The sequence below is a fragment of the Phoca vitulina genome, unplaced genomic scaffold (assembly GCF_004348235.1).
Source record: "Phoca vitulina isolate PV1807 unplaced genomic scaffold, GSC_HSeal_1.0 scaffold35, whole genome shotgun sequence".
In the NCBI taxonomy this organism is placed as follows: Eukaryota; Metazoa; Chordata; class Mammalia; order Carnivora; family Phocidae; genus Phoca; species Phoca vitulina.
Window position 1 is genome coordinate 19528055 of NW_022589738.1, and position 26042 is coordinate 19554096.

The 26042-nt window shown below is 49.2% G+C and overlaps 2 protein-coding genes across 3 annotated transcripts; both read right to left on the reverse strand.

Annotated features, from left to right (window-relative positions):
• Positions 1 to 43: 43 nt before the first annotated feature.
• Positions 44 to 14874, reverse strand: ELK1 (ETS transcription factor ELK1). Of its 2 annotated transcripts, XM_032426614.1 has the most exons (7): positions 14626 to 14874; positions 11115 to 11320; positions 6489 to 6762; positions 3370 to 3819; positions 2288 to 2734; positions 1526 to 1627; positions 44 to 1440 (listed from the first exon to the last, which is right to left on the reverse strand). In XM_032426614.1, the coding sequence occupies exons 3-7, from the start codon at positions 6696 to 6698 to the stop codon at positions 1342 to 1344; spliced, it is 1308 nt and encodes a 435-aa protein (XP_032282505.1). In that variant the 5' UTR covers positions 6699 to 6762; positions 11115 to 11320; positions 14626 to 14874; the 3' UTR covers positions 44 to 1341. The 2 variants fall into 2 exon arrangements, with proteins under 2 accessions (XP_032282505.1, XP_032282504.1); XM_032426613.1 differs by lacking the exon at positions 11115 to 11320.
• Positions 14875 to 15970: 1096 nt separating this feature from the next.
• UXT (ubiquitously expressed prefoldin like chaperone) lies at positions 15971 to 23453 on the reverse strand. Its single transcript, XM_032426617.1, has 7 exons — positions 23351 to 23453; positions 23067 to 23173; positions 21987 to 22068; positions 21780 to 21847; positions 21404 to 21511; positions 16285 to 16348; positions 15971 to 16068 (listed from the first exon to the last, which is right to left on the reverse strand). The coding sequence occupies exons 2-7, from the start codon at positions 23162 to 23164 to the stop codon at positions 16015 to 16017; spliced, it is 474 nt and encodes a 157-aa protein (XP_032282508.1). The 5' UTR covers positions 23165 to 23173; positions 23351 to 23453; the 3' UTR covers positions 15971 to 16014.
• Positions 23454 to 26042: the final 2589 nt, after the last annotated feature.

Genomic DNA, 26042 nt, shown 5'->3' on the forward strand with positions numbered 1-26042 from the left:
GTGGGGGGGGGGGGGGGTGGAAAAAGGCTAGCAGCCTCCAGCGTCACCTTTAAAAATATATATTTACAGGAACAATTCCCCATTCTCTGGGACTCTTAGAAAAAAAGATCCATTTTTGGGGAAGTAAAACAAACAGTGGAGACAGGTGTAGCACCGTCCCCCAAATCACCAACCCCCAGGTCCCTAGGCCCGGGCTGGGCCGGTGCTGATAGGAGGTGAGCCCAGGAGTCCTTTGAACCCACCCTCTCCAGCCTGGAATTCAGATAGGACAGGCTTTATGTCCCCCATTCCTCCCTCCCAACTCCAGGGACACTCAAAGGGTCCTTTGTACCCGCCCGCAGGAAATTGGGGGGCTGGGAGGGAGGGAGCTGAAAATACACGTTTGGTATCAAAAATAAACACTTGGGGGTGGCAGGAAGATCCCCCCCACCAAATCCCTTCCTTCCCACCCACCCCATCTCAGATACAGGAAGAGATGCTCCCCTCTCCCCTATTGAAAAGCCCTGTTTAAAAATAGATTATACTATCAAAATGGCAGGGGGCGGGGGGACACGGTGACCTGGAGTACTGGCTGGAGGGGCCCCCCAGACGGGGACCACTCCCCAAAAAAACCCTCCATTGGGAGGTAACAGGCAGGACCCCAGGAGTTTGGCAGACACAGGAATGGCTTCTCAGGGGGAGAAGAACAAAAGGGGCATTCCTCCCTGGCCTAAAAGGTGATATCTGAGACAAAGGCTGGGGAGGTGGAAATTCCTATTTCAAGGGTGTGAGTCTTTCCTTGGCCAAGACTCCCAAACCGTTAAACGGCACAAATTCTTCCTGGACCCTCGGGTATGGCCAGGAATAATAAACAACAACAAGCTACCTCTTCTACTCACACCCCAAAATGGAGACAGGGCTCCCTCAGCTTCCCAAGGGCAGGCTGAGAAATAAATAAAGGTCCTTCTCAAGCCAGACCCCGATTGTCTCATCTTGGGGAGAAAACGTGGAGATGGGGGAGATGTCCTCACCAACCCCCCAAAAGGGGTGGGCCAGGCTCCTCCCAGTGGCCTTCAAAAAATAAATAAATAAACCGTCCCCACCACTACAGTAGGAGACGTGTAAGGGCGGCCACTGGGGAACTGACCAAGAAGAGAGAAGTTGTATGTTTCCTGTGGAAGGGTTACTGAGAGATCTTTCCTAAGAATCCCTACCCCACCACAACTAGAGCACAAGTCTGTCAGCTGAACTATGTTTCTCCTTGAGACGGCTGGCTGGAGAGAAGTTCAGGGCCATGGATGGAGTGACCCCAGAAGGGGGTGGTGGTGGTGGTGGTGGTGGTGGTGGTGGTGGTGGTGGTAGTCATGGCTTCTGGGGCCCTGGGGAGAGCACCACGGGGGTTGAGAGGCCATCCACGCTGATGGAAGGGATGTGCACCTGGGCGCTGCCACTGGACGGAAACTGGGGACAGAAAGAGGGAAAGATCATGGATGGGGGCCATGCTAGGGTCTCTCACCCTCTCCCAGATGGGGGAAGGGGTTCCTACCTGGAAGGAGAGCTTGGCTGGGCTACGGGGTGCAATGGGACTCAGGGTGCTCCAGAAGTGAATGCTGGGGGGCAGCGAGCTGGGTGTCAGCAGCACCGGGGTCTGTGGGGAAGGGGCGGTTGGAGCTCAAGTGAGTAGAGGGCAGGTGGGGGAAAAACGGAAGGAACGTGGCTCCAGTCCCACCAGATTTCCCACTCAGACTTCTGAGATCACCCTCCCAAAGTGTACAGGCTTACCCCCTAACTGCTAAGGTCAAGCCCATGACACCTCTCCAATGTTACAGACAACCCCTCCCAGCTCCCGAGAGCCCACCTCCAGTTTCATTGGGGCGAGACCACCTACAAGACCCCATCCACATGTCAATTTCAAAACTCACAGGTCACTATCCCATCAGTTTAGGATCAACCCCCAACTCTTACACCCCACCAACCCATATACCTCACAGGAAACCCACTAAAGAAATCCCAGACCAAAAAGCCCCACGCAGGATCCCCAAGCCATGCCCCAAACCAGAAAAGTCCCCCCCCCCCCCCCACACCCCCCCGCCCCCCCCCCCCCCCCCCCCCCCCCCAGACCTGCCCTTCATTCCAACAGCCCGACCCTCGGCACCGGAGACTAGCTCGCCCTCCCAGTTAATCAAGCCCGGTCCCTCCAGCCAATCCCACTCGAAGGCTCCACCCTCCCGCTCACCCAGACATAACCACACTGGCCCCTGCAGTCTAGCTCCTCCCTCACCCGCCGCACCCCTTCACAGGCACTCACCAATGTGTGCGTAGGTAGCAGGGACGGGGTCAGCGCTGGCCCCGGCGCCTGCAGCCCGGAGCCACTTCCCGATCCTGGGGTCCGTTCGGGTCCTGGCCCACCCAGCAGGCTCGGGCTGAGTGGAAGCTCCAGGTCCCGGGGCTTCCGGCCCTTCTGAGGCTGGGCGATCTCTGTGCTGGAAGCAGTGGAAGCCGCGAGGCCGCCCACCTGCGCCGCAGTCTCCATGACGACCGCGGGCAGCCGGGCCGGCACGCCCTCCGCAGGAGGGACTTCCGGCCCGGCCTTAGCGACTTCCTGCACAAACCCCGCCTCCCCACCGACTGCGGCTTCCAACTCTTCCTTGGGCCCGTCCACTTTCACTTCTGGGGGCAGTGGCCTGCCCAACCCGGGCTCCACATTCAGCTCTTCTGATTTAGGGTTCTGGGCCTCGGGTGGGGTCAGGATGACCTGGGAGAGGAGGGGGGCGGGCAGAGGGGGTGCGTAAGGATTGCTGGGCTAGTGAAGCCAAGGACTTGTCTTGGAAAGCAGGACTTGGTATTGGGGGGGGCATGACTACACATCAAGGCAGGTCCACCAGCAGGACGTGAGAGACTTTGCCAAGGACGTGGGGCTTCTTCTGAGGCAGCTTCTCTCTGGGGGACAGGGCTTCCCCTAAGGGTGGGCCTCCTGGGGATACTGCCCTCATTCATGAAAGCAGGGGTTCTCAAAAATTTGCTTTAGGGACTAGCAGCATGTGCCTCATCTAGAAACTAGTTAAAAAGACAAATTCTCGTGCTCATCCCCGATCCACAGAATCAGAAACTCTCGGGGGTGGGCCCTAGAAATCTGTCCTTTAAAAAGCCCTCCAGGTGATTCTGATGAATGCTTAGCTGAGCGAACCTATGCATTAAGCAAATAACATTCAGGGCACCTTGCATAACTTAGTACTTGCATGGCTCTCCACCCCCTTCTCCCAGGGAACTTCTGCGTTCCTCCTTCCACCATACCTAAATAGGATGTTTATGTCCCTTCTACCAGCACCCCTCCTCATCTGGGAATTGTACCCCCACCCTCTTACTGAATTTCCATATTCCAGTCCTTACCTGCAGAGGCAGGCCGGCCTCCTCGGCCTCCAGGCAGGCCTCCAAGGGGCTTGGACTGGTGCTCCTGCTCCCAGATGGGGGCACTGCTGCTCCCGAAGGGGCGGTGTTGGGGAGCACTGAGGCAGGCCGAGGATGAGGGGGCGGCTGTGGCTGTGGCTGCAGGGACTGGATGGTGAAGGTGGAATAGAGGCCTGAGCGCATGTACTCGTTCCGGCTGCTGCGTGCCAAGCCACCCGGGCCTGCCATTCCTGCACCCTTGGGTGTGCCTGGTTTCCCAGAGGCAGCGTCCCCGGGGACAGCATGTACAGCAGTGGGGGCCACATTTGCCACAGTAGAGGTGATGGACACCTCGGGCTGGGGTGGGCAGTCCTCAGTGGAGCACCTCGCGACTTCGGGGTAGGACACAAACTTGTAGACGAACTTCTGGCCGCTCACTTTGCGGATGATGTTCTGGGAAGGGAGGAGATAGGATAAAGGGCCTTAGAAGAGAGGGCCCGGAGTGGAGGGAGGGTATGGATGAGCGGTCGGAGGGGTGTGTCTCCCAGGGTCCTTCTTGCCCCTCTGCTGTCTTTTTACATATACACCATTCCACCTCCACATCTGCCCCCAACTAGGTACCCTCCCTCCCAGCCCACTTCTCACCTGCGTCTTTCCCAATTTGGGGGCTCCTCCCTTCTCCTCCTTCCGTTTCTACCTCTCTTCCCCATTGTGATTCCCCGCTCTGTATTCTTCCCAGTGTCTCCCCTTTCCCTCTTCTCCCTTCCACAACTCTTCCTTTAGTCTACTGCCCTTCTCCCCTCTGTCTCCCCTCTGTGTCTCCTTCCCATCCATCCCTCCCCACATCTCCCCGTCACTCTTCATCTCCATCTGTCCGGTCCCCCCACCCCCACCTCAGAGACACACACCCACACCCCGTGGCACCTCTCCACAATGGGGCCCGCCTAGGGGAGTCAGTGCAGGAGCTGGCTTTCCTCCTGGCTCCCAGAACCAGGGGTGTCTGTGGACTAACAGGGCCAGGCCTTGGGGGTGGCTGCCAGGACAGGTGGGGAGTGTGGCTGATGCAGTAAGACAGGAAAATGAAGTAACTGATGTAAATATTGGAAGAGACCAAATTAATATAGAAGATTGTGGTGCTGAATTATTAATATAGAGGATTATTTAAAGCTATCGATAGAGATGTAGAATAGGGCAAGGTCACTAGGGAGAACAGGCTGAGAAGCCTCACTCTTGTTTTTGTTTTGGGGCTTTTTTTGGTTCTCATAATTTATTTCTTGACTTAGCTGTAACTGCGGAGCCTCATTCTTAATACTGTGGTACCGGCAGCGCCTTGGGGGCTCAGTCGTTAAGTGTCTGCTTTCAGTTCAGGTCATGATCCCAGGGTCCTGGGATCGAGCCCCGCATCGGGCTCCCTGCTCAGCGGGAGGCCTGCGTCTCCCTCTCCCACTCCCCCTGCTTGTGTTCCCTCTCTCGCTGTCTCTCTCTCTCTGTCAAATAAATAAGATCTTTAAAAAAAATACTGTGGTACAGGTTTAAGGCATACCTGGGTGGCTCAGGTCATAATCCCAGGGTCCTGGGATTGAGCCCCACATTGGGCTCCCCTGCTCAGTGGGGAGTCTGCTTCCTCCTCTCCCTCTGCCCCTTCCCCCTGCTCCTGCTCTCTCTCTCTCTCACTTGCTCTCTCACTCATATAAATAAAATCTTAAAAAAAAAATAAAAAATACTGTGGTACAGGTTTAAGCTAAGGCAATTAGAAAATGAAGTGACTGATAGCAACCAGATAAGAGCATTAAAATACTGGTATTAATATTGGGGGGAATCTCAAGGCTGGCTGGGTGGATCGCAGAACATGTCTAAGATATTTCAGGGTAGGTCTGGAGGGTCTCAGGGATGTTGTGGTGGTCTCAGAGCACAGAATGAGGCAGCCTCAATATTGTTTTGGAGGCTTCAGCTAAAGGAATAAAATACAAGAATGGAATAATTGCTATAATTTATGGTGTGCAGCAGAGGTCCAGGGCTGTTCTGGGGGACAAAAGGCAGCTGGGGGGCACTAGGGCACCCTAGAGACATCTTAATGCTGGTCAGGTACGTCACAGGGTGGGTTTGTGTTTCTCAGAAAAGGAATGAAAAGGGATATTCATTAATATTGTTTTGGAAGTTTCAGATAAAGAAGAAAATGAAGGGTGAGGGACGGGAAATCCATCCAGCACTTGTCTGAGAGTCTGAGAGGATGAGGAAAATATAAAATTTTAGCTATATGAATAAGATGATAAAATAATAAATGCTGGGGCGGACCAGTGTTGCTTTGGGGATGCATGAGAAGGGAGTGTGGGGCTGGCATTATACACGTTCTTTATTTTAGCTAAAGGAACGAGAGAAGAAAAGAACTGACAAAAGTCTTCAGTATTCTAGAGGATGAGGTAAGGAAAGGTTAGTATAATATTGCCGTGGACATTTTGATGCTAGGTAGAAAAATATTCTGGAATTCTTATTCTGGAATAAGAGCAGATTATGAAATAACTGAGGTAGTCAGGACTGCTCCAGTTCCAGAAGACAGGATAAGAAAGTCATTATTAATACTGTTTTTCAAATTTTTAGCTATAGGCATAAGACAAGAAAATGAAATGTTGGGTGGGGTGTAGTAGAACAGCATGACCTTGGGGGCCTCAGAAAGTGGGTGAGTAGGGGTATTAGTATTACTATGAAGGTTTCAGCCTTAAAGCAATTAAGACAAAGAAAATACCTGAGATTGGGGCGCCTGGGTGGCTCAGCTGGTTACGTGACTGCCTTCGGCTTGGGTCATGATCCCAGGGTCCTGGGATCGAGCCCCATGTCGGGCTCCCTGCTCAGCAGGGGAATCTGCTTCTCCCCCTCTCCCTGCTCATGCTCTCTCTCTCATTCACTCTCTTTCAAATAAATAAATAAAATCTTAGAAAAAAAAGAAAAAGAAAATACCTGAGATAAATGTTTGGGGTGCCCAACATTGGTCTGAGAGTACGAGAGGAGAGGGTAAAAAACAGTAAATTCTGTTTTCAAATTTATAGCTATGACAATTAAGACAAGAAAATGAAATAACTGACATAAATGTCAGTGGTCCCCAGTCCTGGTCCCAGAGGCCTTACCTTGTCATAGTAGTACCGCAGGGCCCGGCTGAGCTTGTCGTAATTCATGTTGGTCTTGTTCTTACGCAGGCCCCACAGCCGGGCCACCTCCTCAGCATCCACCAGCTTGAACTCACCGCCATCCCGTGAGGTCCAGGAGATGATGTGGCCGTTGCCTTGCTCTCTCAGCAGCTGCAGCAGAAACTGCCACAGCGTCACAGAGGGGTCCATCGCTGGGGGAGCGCTCACGCCATCCCAGGGGTACCTGGAGGGCAGATGGCTCAGAGCTGAGAGGCTGTGAACACAGAAGGAGGCAGAGGTCAACAGGAGGAGGATTGCTTTCTTGCCATCTTGTCTCCACCTCTATTCCCAAAGCCCACCATCATTCCTAAACACCCTCAGACTGAATTCTAAGCTCCTCAGCCTGGCTTTGGACGACTCCCCATAATGATAGGAGACTTTTGGGGACAAGAGGATGGTGTGAATGTATTTTGCATGTGGGACAAACGTGAATCTTTGGGGGCCAGAGGACAGACTGTGGTAGGCAAAATAATGCCCCTCTCAGAAATGTCCACATCCTAATCTCTGGAATCTATGAGTATATTATGTGCATGGCAAAAGGAACTTTGCAGATGAACTTAAGGTTACAGTAAAACCTTTTCTCTTATCTGCAGGGGATATGTTTCAAGACCCCCAGTGGATGCCTGAAACTGTGGACAGGACCAAACCCTACATATACTATGTTGTTTCCTATACATGTACACACAATAAAGTTTAATTTATAAATCAGGCACAGTAAGAGATTAACAACAATAACTAATAATAAAATAGAACGATGATGGCAATATATTAGAATAAAAGTTATGTGAATGTGCTCTCTCAATATCTTATCGTTCTGTACTCACCCTTCTTCTTGTGATGATGTGGGATGATTAAATACCCATATAATGAGATGAAGTGAGGTAATGACGTAGGCACTGTGACATAGTATTAGGCTACCACTGACCTTCTGATGACAGGTCAGGAGGATCATCTTCTGCTTGACCACGGGTAACTGAAACCGCGGAAAGCAAAGATGCAGATAAGGGGGGGGTACCACTGTATGGACCTTAGGGAGATTGTTCTGGATTATGTGAGTGAGCTGAATCTAATCACAGGAACTCTTACTAAAAAAAGCAAGAGGCAGAAAGAGAGCTCTGAGAGATGCAATGACAGAAGAGGCAGGAGAGATTCAAAGCATGAGAGGGACCTGACCTGCCATTACTGGCTTTGAAGATGGAAGAACAGAGCTCGAGCCTGGGAAAATGGTGGCCTCACAAAGGTGGGAATGACCCTCGGCTGACCGTCAGTAAGGAAACAAAGACCTTAATCCTACAACCTCAACGAACTGAATTCTGCCAGCAACTTGAATGAGCAGGAACCAGATCCTGCCCTGGAGCCTCCAGAAAGGAATGCAGCCCTGCCCACACCTGGGTTTCAGCCTGGTGAGGCTGTGCTGGACTTCTGACCTCCAGAGCGCCAAGATAATAATGATTTGCATTGTTTTAAGCAGCTATATCTGCAATAATTTGTTATAGCAGGAGTAGAAAACTAGTATAGTGCCCCTCACCTGAATGTTTTCATTTGCATCCTCTGCCACATCAAATATCAAGTTTTCCAGGAGGTTCCTTCTGCTAGCCCCCCGCAAAAGCTGTTCACGCCGTGTGGGGCTCCCTTCTGCCTAGAAGTCTTCCCCATCGTTCCAGTCCCAGCCACAGGAGCCTTGCCTTTCTGAAGCCTTCTTGAAACTCAATGCCTGCTCTCTTCTGTCTACTTTGCACTCCTCGGGCCTGCTACGGTCCCCTTATGTTCTCCTTCTTGGTACCAGCAATAACTAACATTTGCTGAGTTCATAATGCTCGGCTGGTATTGTTCCAATCAGGCAATATGGCCTACCAGACAAGCACTCAGGCTCTAGAGCCAGATTGCCAGGACTGGAATCCTGGTTCTGCTACTTATTAGCAGTGTGACCCTGGGCATGTGCTTTAACTTCTTTGTGCCTCAATTTTCCCATCTGTAAAATAGGGATAATAACATGCTCACCTGTGAAATAGGGATACTAATAATACCAAGTTCACAGAGTTATTGTACAGATTAAATATCATGTGCCTGGAGTATGATAAGCTTTTAATAGATATTAGTTTCCAATTTTTTCATAATTCCTTATCTGCCACGCCAAAATCCAAAAAGCTCTAAAAACAGAAAATTTCTTGGGGCACCTGGATGGTGCAGTCGGACAAGCATCTGACTCTTGGTTTCAGCTCAGGTCATGATCTCAGGGTCGTGGGACCCGAGCCCTGCATCGGGCCACATGCTCAGCGCCATGTCAGCTTGGGGATTCTCGCTCTCCTTCTCCCTCTGCCCCTGCCCCTGCGCATGCAAATAAATAAATATTTATTTATTTAAAATAAATAAATTTAAATTTAAAATAAATTTAAATAAATAAAATAAAATAAATAATAAATAAATCTTTCTTTCTTTATTCTCAAATAAATAAATAAATTTTTAAAAACAAAACAACAAAACAAAAAACCGGAAAACTTCTTTATCACCCTTTGGGCAGCAAAAACAGATTTGAAATGAACGAGGCCCTTTCTGGTCTTTAGTGATTCTCACTTAGTGTGACTGTTTATACATTCTGCTACAGAAACCTGAATGTGGCTGATTACTGAGCCCACTGAGGGCATTATGTAACATTTTGTATGTGCACCTTGTCACCTTTCTAAAATCTGAAAAATCTGAAATTCTGAAACACATCTGGCCCCAAGGGTTTTGGATAAGGGCATGCAGACCTGTACTGCTATTTTTATAGGTACTGACTCATTTATCGTTCATCACAATTCTGGAAAGTAGGTGCTCTTTATCATCGCTAATTTACAAAGGAGGAAGCTGAGGTACAAAATGTCCAGATGACGTCTATGGGCCACGGAGCCCAAATGGCACAGCCAGGATTTGGATCCCATGCAGTCAGATTCCTGTTGTCTAAGCACGTAAACCATTAGGCTAAACTGCCCCCACGCTGCTCCCTCAGCACGTCCCGCACAGAACGGGCCCCTCCCCGCCCCCCTCTTTGCTGCACTGGAGGGTGATTTGGAAATAAACATGGAGCTTCCTATTCCTTAAGGAATGAGCTTTCATCGATCGACTGTTCACTGGCTGGGACTGTTGGGTTATGAATAAGACCTCCCAAACCAGGTTTTAAAGAACCTTCCTTCATTCTTTAATCTGTAATGAAATACACAGGATGATCAGCATGATCCTCTCATGTCTGAGCTGGTTTGAAGTTCATTGGGCGGACACAGTTTTAGGCTATTATACAAGTCACAAAACCATGAAGTGTCCACGTTTGAGAGCCCTGTCATCAGAGGCTTTACTAAGTTGACTTCAAAGACAGGCTTGTTTCAGAGGCACAAAGAGTTCAGTGTGACTCCTGGTGGTGAAGACAGGCAATTTTACCAGATCCTCTTTCAGCCGCGAGAGGACCTATTAATTAAGGTAAAATCTGACCCTTTGCTCCAAGCCTCAACAGCACACAGGGTTTTGTGTTTCGTTTATTATCATATTTCCCACTTGACCCCCTCATAAGAGGCCTAGTAATCTGCCTTCCTCGGGTGTGTTGACTTCTCTTCATCTCATTCATTTAGTAAGCATCTACTGAGCGCCCACTGTGGGCTGGGGGCTGAGGGTATAGCCGTGAACAAAACAAAAATCCCTGCTCTAGTGGAATTCACATTTCAGTGGGGAAGACAGTTAAGAAAGAAGGTAAATGAGTCAAAGAGTACGTCAGATGGCGAGAAGAGCTATGGAAAAAATGAGGCAGGGAAGGGGCTGTTATTTTTGAAAGGGTAGTCAGGGGAGGGTAGGCCCCGAGCAAGGGCCATGTGAGCAAACACCTAAATGAGGCGAGCGAGTCAGGTCTGCGATGACCCAGGGAGCGGGTCGATCCAGGCAGAGGACACGGCCAGGGTGAACAACCCTGAGGCTGGAGCGCGCTGGGCAGGTCAGAGGAAGAGCAAGGAGCCAGGCAAGGTCAGAGAGGAGGGAGGAAGGGTACAAAAAGGAGTAGGGAGGTGAGAACAGAGGGGCCAGGGGGGCCAGACTCAGTGAGGCCTTTCCGGGCCCTGCCAGGCCTTTGACTATGAGTGAGAGAAGAGCCACATGAGGGCTGTGAGCAGAGGGGCAACAAGCCGTGACCTGGATTCTAACAGGATCCTTCTGGCCGTTGTGAGGAGAGAACGGGCTGGAGGGGCCTGCAGACGGTCCAAGTGAGTGATGGCGGCAGCGGCAGTGGAACTGGGGAGGAATGGCTGAGTTCTGGATGAAATGTGGAAACAGAGTGAGCAGGATTTGCTGACAAGAAAGTATGGGGCGGGGGAGAGTGAGAGTGACATCACCAAGGGTGATTCTAGGTTTGCGGCCTGAGCGCCGGAAGGATGGAGCTGGGGACCGACTGAGATGGGAGCGCCGCCGGAGAGCAGGGCTCGAGGTAAGATCGGGAGGTCAATTCTGGAGATGGTCTCAGAGGCCTGCTCGACACCGATATGTATGCGATGAATAATGATACTAATTTTCAAAACGGTCCTACAACCCCTACTGTGTGTCACACACCGTTTTAGTCGTTTTAGCTCACGCGGTCATCAAGCAACATTGTGGGGCGGGCATTATTATGATCCTCCCATTTTCCAGATGAGGAAATAGGGGTGGAGTTCAGTCACTTGCCCAGAGTTCTGCAGCTGGAAGCCGGCAGAGCTGGGGTTCGAGCCCAGGCAGTCTGGCTGCAGGCAGGGATCCCGGGGCTTTACAACAGCCACTCTCTATGAAGAGAAACAGAGAAGGAAGACCCTAGAGGGGATCGGGGATGGTATTTCACACAGGGTGAGCAGGGAGGGCTCCCCGAGGAAGTGACTCGTGGAGGTAGCAAGCCATGCGGCCATCTGTGGGAAGGGTCTTCGTACAAAGACTCTAAGGTGCCCACGAGCTTGGCACCCTACAGCATGGGCACCGTGCGTTCATCCAGTTTCCACCTCGGAGGATATGTTTGTACCCTACCCCCTTCTCACACCTGATAAACTCTTTATTAGATGATCCTCAAGTTCTGCTATCTCCCGGGCAGAATGAATTCTTCCTCTGTGTGATCCAGTGTGCCGAATAAACCTGTGTGCTCTTGCAAAGCTCTCCTCTCTGGGTCCCCATTCTCCTACTCCTCTGCCCTGCTCTAGCTGTGCGACCTCGAGCAAGTTACTTAACCTCTCTGGCTCTGTTTCTGCATCTGCAAAAGATCCTCAAAATACACTATTTTCAAAGGCTTCTGTGGGGATTAAGTGCCAATACATGTAAAGGACTTAGAAAAGTATCTCTGGCATGTGGTAGACACTCGACAAATGTTAGCTCTTAGCTCGTGTACCAGCCTTCTCCCTCCCCCCACTCCCCAACCTTATGTATCACCATGGCCTACACCATCTGGCTCCCATCACCGCTCTAACCTTGCCTCCTGCCTGCCTCCCTCCCTCCACTCTGCTCCAGCCACAATGGCCTCCTTCACGTTTCTTGAATGTACTAGGCACAATCCCACCGCAGGGCCTTTGCACCGGCTATTCCTTCTGCCCCTAGAACACTCTTCCCCTAGACATTATGGCTTCCTCCCTGATCTCCTTCAGGCCTTAATTCAAGAGTCACCTTCTAAGTGAGGCCTGCCCGGTGCCTAAGATTTCAACCACCCCCATACTCTCTCCCTGTCTTCCCTACTTCATTTTCCCCCTTAGCGCCTGTCTAACATACTATCTAATTTTACTTACTGTTTTATTTATATAGTCTGTCTCCCCCACTTTTAGCAAACGTCTGCTCCACAAGGACAGGAATTTCTGCCTGTTCTGTTCCCTCCCATATCCCCAGCACCTAGAAGAGTGCCTGGTACTCAGTAGGTGCTAAGTGTTTGCTGAATAAATAGTCTCAACTAGCTTCTTTAACTAGCTCTCATATGCCCTCTTCATCTCCATCTCCCCCACCATCCTGATTTGTCTGAAATAATATTTTTCACATTCATTCATGCAATAAATTTACTGGGCACCTACTATATACTAAGTATATTTACCCAGCAGTAAATAAGCAAACAAGAAACTGTAAGCCCTCATGGGACTCCCTTTCAAATGGGGAGGGACAATAAACTGGTAAACTACACAGTGTATCTGATGGTGACCAAGGGCAAAGGGACCAATAAAGCCGAGAAGGGCCCTGAGGCCTGCTAAGTATGCAGGTTCAGATGGTCAGGGACAGGCTGACATTTGAACAGAGCTCTGAAAGGAATCATGCAGAGATCAGGGGGAGAGTCTTCCAGGCAGAAAACAGAACCGATGCAAAGGCCCTGAGGCTGGACTGCATCTGCTGTGTTTGAGGATGAGTGAGGAGTTCAGTGCGGCTGGCACAGAGTTGGGGGGATAAGGTGCAGGAGGTGAGGCCAGGGAGGTGACTTGTTTTATTAACTGCCAGGGATGCTTCGCACTGTGAGGGGATTCTAGTTCTGATTCCTCCATTTTAGAAATGAGGAAGCAGGGGCAGAGAGAAAGTGGTTAAATCATTCGGGTCATACAGCTGCTGTGATTGGGGATGGAGGGGTGCTGAGACGAGGTGTGGAGTGGAGACAGCTCTGCAGGCAGGGGTGATGGCAAGAACAAAAAGCTTGGAGATGGCAAGTAATTTGGTGTTTAAGGAGTGGGGTCTCATGTGGGATGGGATGAAGTGAGAGAGGGGAGCCTCAAAAATTATTCTGTGTTCTGAGGGGCAACCTAACTGGGTACTTACCTCCGAATAAGGTACTGAACCCCCGGAGTACCTGTCTCACAGGGTTGTGGTGAGGATTAAATGAGCTCACTGATACAAAGCACTTTGCCAGGTTCCTAGCAGGTGCTCAATAAACCTTAGCTTCTAATAGCATTATCACTATCTCTGATGCATCCACTTATTGGAGGGAGGCAGAATGTCTTAGGGGTTAATGATGTGTATGAGGGGGTGTGTTCTAGAGTAAAAAAGACCTGGGTTCAACAAGCACACGGGATGAGCCACTGCTAAGGAGGGAGGGGGGCAGGGAAGGCCATGGACTGATCCACCACGAGGAAAGGAGGGACAAAATAAAAGCACCCTCCCGGAGGAGGGATTACAAAGCACTGGACTCAGGGGAGGGCATGGGGGTGTGTGCCTGAATGCAAGCACATGGGTAGCCGGGAAGCCAATGAACAGATCCACTGCAAAGGCCGGGGAGGGGGGGCGGAGTGCAAAGGCTCATCTTATTTACGGGGGGGGGGGGGAAGAGCAAGGGGAGCAGAAAGACATACTGACTGTACCACAGGAGATGGGGTGAAAAGCCATCACACAGACTGCTTAAAAGGAAAAGGGAACGAGGCCATGGACTGGGCTACTGAAAACGGGGAGATAAAAAGCACTAAACTGACTCACTATTAAAAGGAAGGGGGAAGCCCAAGGACTGGAGCAACAGTCTACAAAAAAAGGAGAGGGCAATGGGCTGATGACTAGGGGGATGTGAATACAAGCCTTTAGACTGGTACACTGTAAAACGGGGTGTGTGACAGAACCATAGACTGATGCACTGGGGGACTGGAGGAGGCAGGAATACAACTTCACAGATTAACTCACTGTTAAAGGGGGTGGGGGGTGTACAACGCCACGGACTGATTCACTACAAGGAACAGGAGTCGTGGAACAAACAAGGCCACAGACGGGGCCCTTGAAAGTTAAGGACAGGAGAAAAACAAACATTCAGATGCACCTACTGTCAAGGAGTCGGACAATGCCAGAGCCGGCTCCCCTCTAAGTGGGGGTGGGGGCAGGACCATGGACGAGTCCACTGTAAGGTGGGGTGGGGAGAAAATACAAGCACGCAGAGCGATCCATTATAAAACAGGAAGGGGGGGCTCAGGCCACGCTCAGATCCACTACAAGGGGCGAAGGGAGGGGACAATACCACAGGCAGGTCCACCAGCCGTGGTGGTGGCGGTGGGCAGTCGAACACCAGCAGGCCACGGGCCAAGCCACATCCCTCGCGCGGGGGCGGGAAGGATACGTGGGGTCACGGACGGGCCCTCCACCCTCCAAGCCCCGGGCTCACCTGTGTGTAGCGCAGTGGCAGTATTGGCAGCTCCGGGGGGCGGGGGCTCCATGCGCAGCCCCACCGCCCCCCAGGCCCGGGCTCCGAGGCGGCGGCGGTGGCGGTGGCGGCGGCAGCGGCGGCAGCACCTAGAAGCCGCCCCTGCGTTTCCTCACCGCTCACGTGGGCCTACGGAGGAGGAGCCGAGCATTCTGCCGCTCGTGGGTTGGACAGAGCGCCTTGGATCGACCGCGCGGCTTCCAGGGTTGGGGAGGCGGGCCCTGCCCCACAGAGCTGTGCCGTGACTGGCCCAAGGGAGACTGATGGAACGCAGATGGCCGCCTGGGTTCCGAGGGGGCGTGCTGGGCCCCGCCGGTGCTTCACGCTGATTGGCTCAAGACTGACAGCCCGTGGGCGATTGACAAGACTCTGGGGGCGCCTGCCTCACAATGATTGGCCTACACGGAAGACAGCCTTCGAGGACAGGGGTGGATGGACTCTGCTTTCTGCTGATTGGCGGATGAGGGACTCCAGACAGCTGCCAAAACACCAACGGGGCGGTGCTGCACTCCACGCTGCTCAGCGGAAGCAGGCCTTGTATGGAAGTGGGCGTAGCAGCAGGCTGGCAGGGGGCTGGGCCAGGGCTGTGCGTAGGTGGGCAGGGTAACTCTGTAGTGATTGGCTAGAAAAGACGATTTTAGAACGGAGCCCAGATAGGAGGGGTTGGACAGCAGCCAAGCACGCAAAGGAGCGCTGAGTGGCGGAAACCAAATGCCTACGAGGAGGTCAGCGTCGAGCAGCAGCCAGTTATAAAGGGGCGGAACCTGGCTCTGCGTTGATTGGCGGAAGCTGGACTCAACCTAAAATAGGGGCCGGACTAAGGAGGGCGGGACGCGGCTCTGCGCCCATTGGTGGAAGCTGGAACTATTTAGAAGCGGGGTGAGGCCAAGGTTGGGCCGAGACGGGCGTGGGTGTATTCTAAGGTACCCCGGTCATGATTGGGGTGGGGGAGAGGCGCAAACCTTAGGGCCAGGAGTGAAAGGCTGATTGTCTTGGGAACAAACCTCCACCCTGAATCGGCCCATTCTCTATGATAAGTCAGAGTTATGTCCAGGAAAATAAACAGAAAAAAAGAGAAGGGTCAGGTGGGAGGTCCAGGTTGCCAAGGCGACAGAAAAGAGGGCAAAGCGGAAAGTCAAGTGGCAAATGCTGCCAGGCAACAGGCTGGAGGCGGGACTTCAGGGGTGCTTTATAGGTTCCACACAGAGACTGGATCTCTGGGGCTCCTGGTAACTTTGTGCTTTAGAAACAAGGCACCTTAGCAAACAGCAGGGGTTTAGGTGGGGAAAGAAGGGCCATGTGACTCAAAGGCATTCAGGCTCTTTAATGTCTGAGGAGGCGGGGAAGAAGTCAATGGTGAGGTGTCTCCGGGAAATTCTGCAGGCCTTGTAGTTCTCTAAGCCCCTGAAAAAGAGGACAGAAGAGACTGAGCAGAGACTGGGTCCAGGCTCCACCCAGGCTTGCTGTGACCTCCCCTCCCTCAGAGCCAGCCTGGCTCCAGCTTGGCTCCAGCTTAGAGAGAAAGATGGTCCTTCCCGTCCCTGGCTCTCCCCCTTCCTCAGGTCACACCACCCTGAACACGTTTGGAGATAGAGTGGGAGTGGGGTGAGCTGCTCTCACCTCTAGCAACATGTGGATATGGGCCTTGATATTCATGGAGTCCTTGGTGAGGCTGTCGCTGAGCCTGGAGAAAAGAAACAAGAAAGGGCGAAGTGGGCCCCACTTACGCTCATGAGGATGATGCTTCCGCATCACTTCCAGAACTACCTGCGTCCTGGAGGACTTCCACGTGGCAGGCGGTAGGACATGCTACTGCCCGACCACTCCTGTGCACAGATGCCTGGCCACCATCTGGACTGCACTGATTCAGAGATGCTGATTGAATCCCTACTCTATGCCAGGCAATTTTAGCTACTGGGGAGAGAACAGCAAACACAACAAACAAAAATCTCAGCCTTGTGGAGCTCGAGTTCTCATTAAGAGGGACAAATTATGGAATAACATCTAAAGTATGTCAGATGGCTATAAGTAAAATGAAAAAGTTAAATGATGAGAGAGGGTAAGGAGTGCAGGAGTAGGGGCTACAGTTCTAATGAGAGTACTTACAAATGGCTGCACTGAGAAGCGTTTGAGTAAAGACTTAAAGAAGTGGATCATGTGGATAGATGGAAGATGAATGTTCCAGACACAAGGGCCAGCACATGCCAAGATGCTGAGGTGGGAGTGTACCTGGTGTGTTTGAAGCACAGCAAAGAGGCTGGTGTGGCTGAAGAAGACTAAGTGAAGGGGGAACTGTAGGAGGTGAGGTCAGAGAGGTAAGCTGGGGAGGCAGATCGTGTGAAACCCACAAGGCTCTGACTTTTACTCTAAGTGAAATGGGAGCCAAGGGAGGCATGTGATCAGAGAAGGGATGTGCACTGACAAGGTTTTTTTTTTAAGATTTTATTTATTTATTTGAGAGAGAGAGCGAGAGAGAGTGAGTGAGCATGAGCAGGGGGAGGGGCAGAGGGAGAGGAGGAAGCAGACTCCCTGCTGAACAGGGAGCCCAACGCGGGGCTCGATCCCAGGACACTGAGATCATGACCTGAGCTGAAGTCAGATGTTTAACCGACTGAGCCACCCAGGCGCCCCACCGACTAGGGTTTAAGCAGATCCATCTGGCTGCGGTGTGGAGGACTGGGGATAAGGAGAGCTAGTGTGGAAGCAGGAAGTCCAGTGAGAAGGCTACGGTAATAGCCCAGGTGAGAGACAGAGACTCAGACCAGTGTCAGCAGCTGAGGTGATGATTAGTGACTGGATTTGGAATATATTTTGAAGGCAGAATCAACAGGATTTACCAAACGGTTGGATGTCAGGTATAAGAGAGAGGACTCAAGGAAGATGCCAAGGCCTAAGCAACTGGGAAGCTGGAGTTGCCTGAAACCACTCTGGCCCCTGACTGTTGAGTTACATAAACCAGTCAGTTCCTTATATCTTCTGGGCCGATTGGGATCAGTCTCACCCAAAAGAATCCTAATTGATACAAAGGACTGAAGAAGGCCCTTCTGAAGAATAAAGAATGAGTAAGAGTTAAATAGTAAGAGAAGGTCTTTTCCCCAAAAAGGCCAAGAGGCGGGAAAGAGCTTTGGAAGAGCAGTCAGGAAGTCAGAGGGTTAGGAATTAAGTGAATGGTGGAAGGAAAGTGGTACAAGAGAAGGTCCAAGAGGTAGGAAGGGGCTGGATCACGCAGGGTCTTGATACTATGATAAGAAAGGTGGATTTTATTGTGCTGAACTTCTATCAAAGTAGAAATCAATTTTAGGCAAACTAGATACGGTAAGGAAAGTAGAAGGTAACAATACAGAATGTTAAATTGGAAAAAAAAATACAGCACTGTAAACCCGTTTATATATCAGCATCTCCCAGATTTATATTTTCAGTCCAGACCCCTCTCCTGAACTCCAGCCTTGGGAGTTTTAACTACACCTTCAAAAACTCCACTTCAGTGTTTAATAAGCACCTTATACTGAACAGGTCCTAGGCTGAACTCCTGCGTCTTCCTCTCCAAATCTGCTCCTTCTCCATCTTCTCCCTCTCAGATAATGGCAGCTCCATCCTTCTAGTTGTTCAGCCCAAAACTCTCACACCCCACATTCAATCAAGCATTCTATTTAAAATTGCAACTGCTCCATCCTAGGCAATGTTTCATTTCTTTTTTTAAATTTTTTTAAGATTTATTTATTTGAGAGAGAGAGTGGAGGAGGGGCAAAGGGAGAGGGAGAAAGAGAAACCTCAAGCAGACTCCCCACTGAGCACAAACCCTCACACAGGGCTCAGTCTCAGGACCCTGAGATCATGACCTGAGCCAAAATCAAGAGTCTGGTGGCTTAACTGACTGAGTGACCCAGGCACCCATCCTTTTTTTAATTATTAAAGTATAATTGACATGTAACATTAGTTTCAGGGGTACAACACAATGATTCGATATTTGTATACATTGTGAAATGATCATCACAATAAGACTAATTAGCATTTGTCATCATACAAAGTTACAAAAAAATTTTTCCCAAGCAATGTTTTTTCTCTCTGTCCCCTGCTGTTCTCTGTAGCATTGCCAACCTGGGACATACTACATCACTTACTTATTTTTTATTGCCTGGCTTCCCTGACTAGAATGTAAGCTATGTAAGGGCAGAGGACAGAGACCGGTCTGCTTTGTTCCCTGCTGTATCCCCAGGATGCAAACTGTGTGAGGCACATAGTAGGCGCCAATGTATGTTGAATGAATGACTGAATGACCACTCCATTCAAAGGTACCTGAAGTCCGCAGGAGACAGGTGAGTGTATGTTTAAAGACAAGAAATCAATGAAACATGGTATTGTTGCCGAGAGCAAGAATGCTTGAACCCACAACCCTGAAATCAAGAGTCATGCGCTCCACCTACTGAGTCAGCCAGGTGCCCCTATTCTGTCTCTTCTATAGTTACATGTCCCTGGACATGTATTCCTTTCTGTGTAATCAAGAAAGAATATACACACAGATCTGATCCTCCCACTCCCCAAAGAAATATGCTAAAAATAAGAAGGACTGACAGTCCTTTTGGTTGCATAAAATAACCTGAAAGAAAGTTAGTTCGAAGTGTGTCCCAAGGAACAAAGTATTTTAAAGAGGAGAGTGAACTACCCAAACTCAAATCTTCATCTCCTAGAAAGATTAAACTTCTAGGAAGCGCTCCTAATTATAATAAAATAATAAGAGATTCAATCACATTTCTCATTACACTAATAAACCAGATAAATATATCAAAAAGATCAGACAAGGAGGCAGGCACTGACAATTTAAATATATTTTTGGGAAAGACATCAAGTCTCAAAAAATTAAAATTTCTATCTGAAAGGCTCAGGAATCCTGTGACATAACAAGGAAAGTTTTGTTATAAAAAATGGATGTGGGGCGCCTGGGTGGCTCAATTGGTTAAGCGTCTGCCTTCGGCTCGGGTCATGATCCCAGGGTCCTGGGATCGAGCCCTGCATCGGGCTCCCTGCTCGGCAGGAAGCCTGCTTCTCCCTCTCCCGCTCCCCCTGCTTGTGTTCCCTCTCTCGCTCTCTGTCAAATAAATAAATAAAATCTTAAAAAAAAAAAATGGATGTGGTCTAAATGACCACTAGTTCAGAACTGTGTTGGCCCATGAAAGCAGGCCCCTCAACCCCTTCACCAATTGGTCTGATCACTAAGATTTAGAAATCTCAGCAGATCTGAGGCTCTTTTGGGTCTACTAACACTGAAACCTTGGAGTGGTTTGAAAAGAGAAGAATTACTAAAACCACGAGAGAGCCAACTCTGGCAGAAATGAATGTAGGAATAAATATAACCCAGAAGGCATTTTAGATCAGTGGTATTCATTCTTGTGAGATGGTATTCATCTAAGTGTATTGCTTGGTGTCCCCTCTCTTGGCATGTTTGCCTCTCTTGGCAATTCTGCTAACATGGCAGTCACATGTGGTCCCCTTGCCAGGAATGCTCTCCCCAGATAGCCCCATGGCTTGTTCACTCAACCAAGAGACTCAAATGTCATTTCCCCTGGAAGGCCTTCCCTAGCTACATTTCAAACCTCTCATCCACACTCCCAATTTCCCTTCCCTGCACAAAGCCTTAAACTCAACTGTAGCCCATACTTTCTCCCCACATTACCTTTCCCTCCACCACCAGAGATCTGCTTCAATCCCCCCTTCAATCTGGTTCCAGTGCACCCTTTTAAATTCATTCAACAAACACAGAGTACCTATTGTATGCTATGTACTATTATATCTCCCTTTGTAAAGCTTATATCCTAATGGGCAAAGGCAATGAATTTTAGAAAGAAGTAAATCACACAGTAAACATTAAGAGGTCATAAGTAGAACAAGGGAGGGGAATGAGGAGTGCCAGGGGTTGCAATTTTTTTTTTAAAGATTTTACCCATTTAGAGAGAGAGAAAGAGAGAGAGAGAGAGAGCGGGGAGGGGCAGAAGGGGAGGGAAAGGGACTCTCCAAGCAGACTCCCCGCTGAGCGCAGAGCTTGATGTGGGGCTCTATCCCATGATCCCGAGATCATGACCTGAGCTGAAACCAAGAGTCGGATGCTCAACTGACTGAGCTACCCAGTCACCCCCAGAGGTTGCAGTTTTAAAGTTAGGTTACAGAAGGCCTCGTTTTGGAGGTGACATTTAAGAAAGACTCAAACCGAGTTAGGAGAAAGGAAGCCATGTATGTACCTAGGAAAAGCGTGTTATAGGCAGAGAGCACAGCCATGGCAGTCACCCTAAGGTGGGATCATTCTGAGGGTGTTTCAAGAAGCCCGGGAAGGTCAGCGTGGTAAGAGTACAGTGAACGAGCAGGAAAATTATAGGGGGTGAATTCAGAGATAACTTGTTTTACTGTTACTGATTTATAGGCCGAAACCTCCTGGAACTGGTCAAAATTAGGCCTTCAAGGAACTCTTCTGTCTTGTTCACTGCTGCCTCCCCACTGCTAAGTACAGATCCTGCCATAGAACAGATAGCCAACAAATGTGTGTGAATGAACAATACAAAGACCATTTACTGAGTGGTTACTATGTGCTACACTTGGGGCTAAGCTTTGCGTCTCCACTTTCCTCAGCCCTAGCCCTGAGGAGGAGGGAAATGGACCCTGAAGTCTCATCCCAGGGAGCCGTGGGGAAAGGGAGAAGGGTGTTGCAAATGGCGGCATTTTGGACACTATCCTCATAGAATGGACTTACTCTGTGAGGAGATTGCTCTTACGATCAATGAACTTGAGAGCTTCTGCCAGTGTCAACTCCAGGAAAAAACCATATCCAAGGGCCACATAGATTCGTGAAGTATCTGGGCTGAGGAAACAATGGTTAGAGGAAGTGGGGGAAGTCCTTATTATCACTGTTTAGCATACTATACAGTTCAATGAAGATTTTTTTTTTTTAGTCCACTCCTCCCACCTTCCCCTGGGAGGGCAGGGATTTTGTTCTATTCGATTCACTGTCACATCCCCAGCACCTAGCACAGTGTCTGGACCATAGCAAATACTCAAAAAAATATTTGTTGAATGAAGGAAGGGGGAAGCTGAGCCCTGTGGGCTCAGAGGGGCAGGTAGACACTCACACAACTGTGTCAACGAAGAAGTTACAGCCCAAATCCACCTGCATATATAACTCCGAGGGATTAGCTTCCTGTGGGGCCAGGGAAAAAAAGGGAGGGGTCAGTGGTCAACTTTCAGGTCAGCTGACAGGTTTTGGTCTGGGATCTCTCCTCCCATCCCCCTCCCTTGCCCACACACACCAAAATGGTACCTAACCTTGGTGTTTTTACCTGAAGTCGCTCAATGACATTTCTCAGTTGAAGGTATTTGGCCAGCTGCTCATATACCTTGTCACGATGGTCCAGCACTTTTCTGATGGGACAAGAGGACAATGGTGACCAACAAGAAGCCCTGGCCCTCTCAGAATACCTCATATTATGACTGAGACCCTCATGTTGCTGTGCCCTAAAGAAGCATTTTAGTGCAGAAGTTAAGATTTGAATTGTGAGTCAGACTGCTTGGGTTTGAATCCAGGCTCTCCTTTTTTACTAGTTGTGTGACTTTGGCAAGTAAGTAAACTCTTTAAGACTCAATTTCCCTATCTATAAAAAAGGGATGACAAATATTACCTCACAGAGTCATTAGGAGAATTAAATGAGTGTTTACTACAAAGTACTTATAATAGTGCCTAACCAAATAGTAAGCTCTATATATGCATTAGCTGTAATTTATTAGTACTATTATCACACTCCACTCCCAATGCCTCCCTCCAATCAGAATATCCCATTCTCAAAAAAAAAAAAAGTGTCCCTTTCTCACCCTAGAAAAATCTTCCATCCCTTTAGAATGTTCATTATCCTACTTCTGAACACGCTACTTCCTGCTCAGATTAATAATGACAGTAATAATAATTTGTCATACTCATTGAGCCCGTAGTATCTATGTTAAATCCTTTACAAGGACTGAACACATTAAAAAACTCAAAACCACCCCATCAGGAAGGTTCCATCAATTTTCCCATTTCACAGATAAGAAAACCGAGGCACAAAAAGGCGAGGCAGGGTACAACGTCTTCACACGGATGGCGAAATGGCCAAGCCAAGGATTCGAACCCGAGAACTCCCGCTTTGGACTCTAGCTCAACCGGTGAGAGGGGAGGCCGCACATGCGCGGACACACCCTCCACTAAGACCGCCACATCCCAGCCCAAGTCGCACCCCGGATGTCGCCCCTCCTTCTCGCTGGATCGGCGTACAGGGCCGGGCTCCGGACGCCTCCCCCACCAATCAGAAGGCTAGGCCCTGACTTCGAACGCCCCGCCCCCCCACGTGGAACGTTCCACACGCCCGGCCCTCCACGCTGTCACTCACCGCAGGTCCCGCTGTAGCACGTCACAGATGAAGGCCTCATAGCGCAGCACTTTCTCCCCTGTGGATTCCAGGGCCCGCCGTTTAGGGGGCGTCGCCATGATGTGTTCCTGAGGAATGGGGAGGGGGTAGACCACGTTGACCACTCAGTTTGGCCTCCGGCACAGTACATCTGCACCCTCTTAACAGCAGGAGTGGGCTCGTCCGGCTCCTGCCGGGGGTTCTGCCTTCTGCCCCTCCCAACTCTGGGACTCGGCCACCCAGGGACACCCAAACGCGGCCCTCACCTTAGAGCCGCCGGCAATAAGAACGGTTGCGATAAACCGTGGCTTCCGGGTGGCGCGGGTGAATGACGTACGACAAGGGCGCTGGCCAACCAAATAGCCAGGTGGGGAAGGCGGTTCTAAGTGGCTGAAAGCAGGAGAAGCGGAGGAGAGAGGGGCGGGGCTTCAGGGAATCCGGAGAGAGTACGCACGACCGCAGAGCGTGGGAACCGGGAGGCGCGCGGAGCCTGTGGGGACTGTGCGTGGCTCGCGGGGGCGGGCTTTCCTGGGATTTGGCGGGTTCTGGGGGAGGCGGGGCGCACAGGTGGAGGTCGAGCTTCGGAAGGAGAGGGGCAAGAACTGATTATGGTTCTGGTTTGTGAAAGGAAGAGTTCCTCCCTGGGAACTATCGCCGTGGATTTTGATTTTTCACACCGGAGATTTGGGTTTGACTCCCGGTAATGGTAATGAATGTGAGCATTAAAAGAAAAATGTAAACGGAGACAGATTTCCTGAAATTCATCTTTGATAACTCCAGTTTTGCAACCTGCAATCCCTAACTGGGATCCAAGCAGATACTGACAACGCACTATGTCTATTACCTCGTTTAAGAGAGGCGTCAAGTGGAGGGTTGCTGAAGTCCTCGCCTCAAGATCGGCTATTCTGTAGTTAGAAATAGTTCCTCTGTCTTTATTTAAATGTGTAAACTTTTTATTTATTTGTATGCATTCAAATTAATGAATTTATTTTCCCATGTTAGATTTGCAAATAATAGCATCAAACCCAGGAAGCCCAGGCTGAGTCTGAAGGGGAACCCAGATACCAGATCCCTCAAATGCTGTTCCGCTTATAGGGCCTAGAGCCCCCACTCCTACCAGTGAAGTCTTCTCAACTACTTGGTGTGTTTCGTATGTAAAAGCAAATTTTTCTTTCAAATGCTCAAAACCTAAGCAAGTCAAGCTTTTCTTTGCCCTTAGAACAAGATGATTGTAAAGGAAACATGATTTTTAAAAATATTTTTTGTAAATCTTCTCATGTTTCATATAGTTAAAATTACATTTGGTGTGATTGAAACAGACACCAGGTAGTTAGACAAGTATTATTGAGTTAATCTATACCATTTTCCTGTGAAAAAAAGGGTGTTATGTTTATTATCTTTATTTAACACAAAAGAACACAGAGTTCTAATGAGATGGAGATGGGTCCGTTCAAGTCTATTAACTTATATTTCACAAAAACATTTTTTACTTTTTTTTTTTTTAAAAAAGATTCTATTTATTTATTTGAGAGAGAGAGAGCACCAGCAGGGGGACGGACAGAGGGAGAAGCAGACTCCTAGCTGAGCCAGGAGCCTGACTTGGGGTCATGACCTGAGCCCTAGGCAGACACTGAACCACCCAGGTGCCCCCATTTTTCACTTTTAAAAAAACATGTACCCAACTTTATTTTTACATTTTAAACCTATAGAAAAGTTGGCAGTGAACACCCATAGAGCCTGCATTTAGACTGGACAAATGTTAATATTTGGCTGCATTTGCTTTCTCTCTTTCTGAACCACACGATAATTGTTGACCTGGCTGCATAGCATTCCATGTTTTGGATGGCCTCAGATTTTTGAGCCACTCCTATGTTATTGGATGTTTGGATGTGTCCTAGTTTTTTTCATTGGTATAATCCAGGATGGGATAATAAATAGTCTTTGTTTTCAGATTTTTGTGTACCACCATGATTATTTCCTTGTAGAAAGTAGAAATTGATCTGAAGGAGGTCACTGCATTGGCAATCAAGTATTAAGTGACAGTTATACACATATTCCCCATAACAAACTTCCTCATCTAAGCTCTGCATCAAGAGTTTGCTGATCCTTTTCCTACAGCCTACAATCTAAGAATACTGTTTTCACTGTTTTAAATGCTTGAAAAAAGTAAAAGGAATAATATTTTGTGATGTTTGTAAAGTACATAAAATTCAGATTTCAGTGTCGAAAAATAAAGTTTTATTGGAACACAGCTATACTCATTTGCTTATTTATTGTCTGTAGATGCTATCATGCTTATTACTGGAAGAGTAGTTAGTTGCCACAGAGACCGTGTAGCCTGAAAATCCTAAGGTATTAACTATCTGGCCTTTAATAGAAGTTTGCCAGCCCCAGTCATGTCAGCTGTATACAACCCTGTCAATCACCAATACATGTGTTGGGGCTCTAAGTATGTGGGCCTCCCAAGCTTCCACTGGTGACCTCTTACCTGGCTTATGGGTGGGAATTTTCATGCTGGTGCTTCTGGGAGACATGAGGCAGACCATGTCTCTCATCTCCATTTGTATTTTCTCTCCCTCCCAGCCAACCCACCCACAAGGAAGGAAGAGTAAGAAATGACTGAGGCCCAGATGAGTTAGAGCTTATGCATTCATTTACTGCCTACTTTATTTTCCACTGGATATTTGGAACCTGATAAGAATATATCTCATAAAATTGAAAAATAAAGGTAGGATTACAAAAAATACAAACAAATAGACGATTAACATCAGGGAAAATTGGGATGTAGGTATGAAATTCACTTCTGTGCTTAACTGTGAATTTGTCTCTCATCTTCCTACAACAATAGCAAAAGGGGAAATGGAGTCAGTTATGTGATTTGTATTGTCCACAAGGAAAAAGCATACCAGCTCATCAGCAGAAGGAAATATTTCATGCCATTCTCTAGGAAACAATAAA

Coding starts and splice junctions, on each gene's coding strand:
- ELK1 (XM_032426613.1), bottom strand. CDS start 6,698: ATGGACCCCTCTGTGACGCTGTGGCAGTTTCTGCTGCAGCTGCTGAGA. Junction 2,735..3,369: donor AGGCCGGCCTGCCTCTGCAG/GTAAGGACTGGA, acceptor CTCCTCTCCCAG/GTCATCCTGACCCCACCCGA. Junction 1,441..1,525: donor CAGCCAAGCTCTCCTTCCAG/GTAGGAACCCCT, acceptor TTCTGTCCCCAG/TTTCCGTCCAGTGGCAGCGC.
- UXT (XM_032426617.1), bottom strand. CDS start 23,164: ATGGCGACGCCCCCTAAACGGCGGGCCCTGGAATCCACAGGGGAGAAA. Junction 16,349..21,403: donor AAGAGCAATCTCCTCACAGA/GTAAGTCCATTC, acceptor TCTTTTCTCCAG/GCTCAGCGACAGCCTCACCA. Junction 16,069..16,284: donor ATATCCACATGTTGCTAGAG/GTGAGAGCAGCT, acceptor CCTCTTTTTCAG/GGGCTTAGAGAACTACAAGG.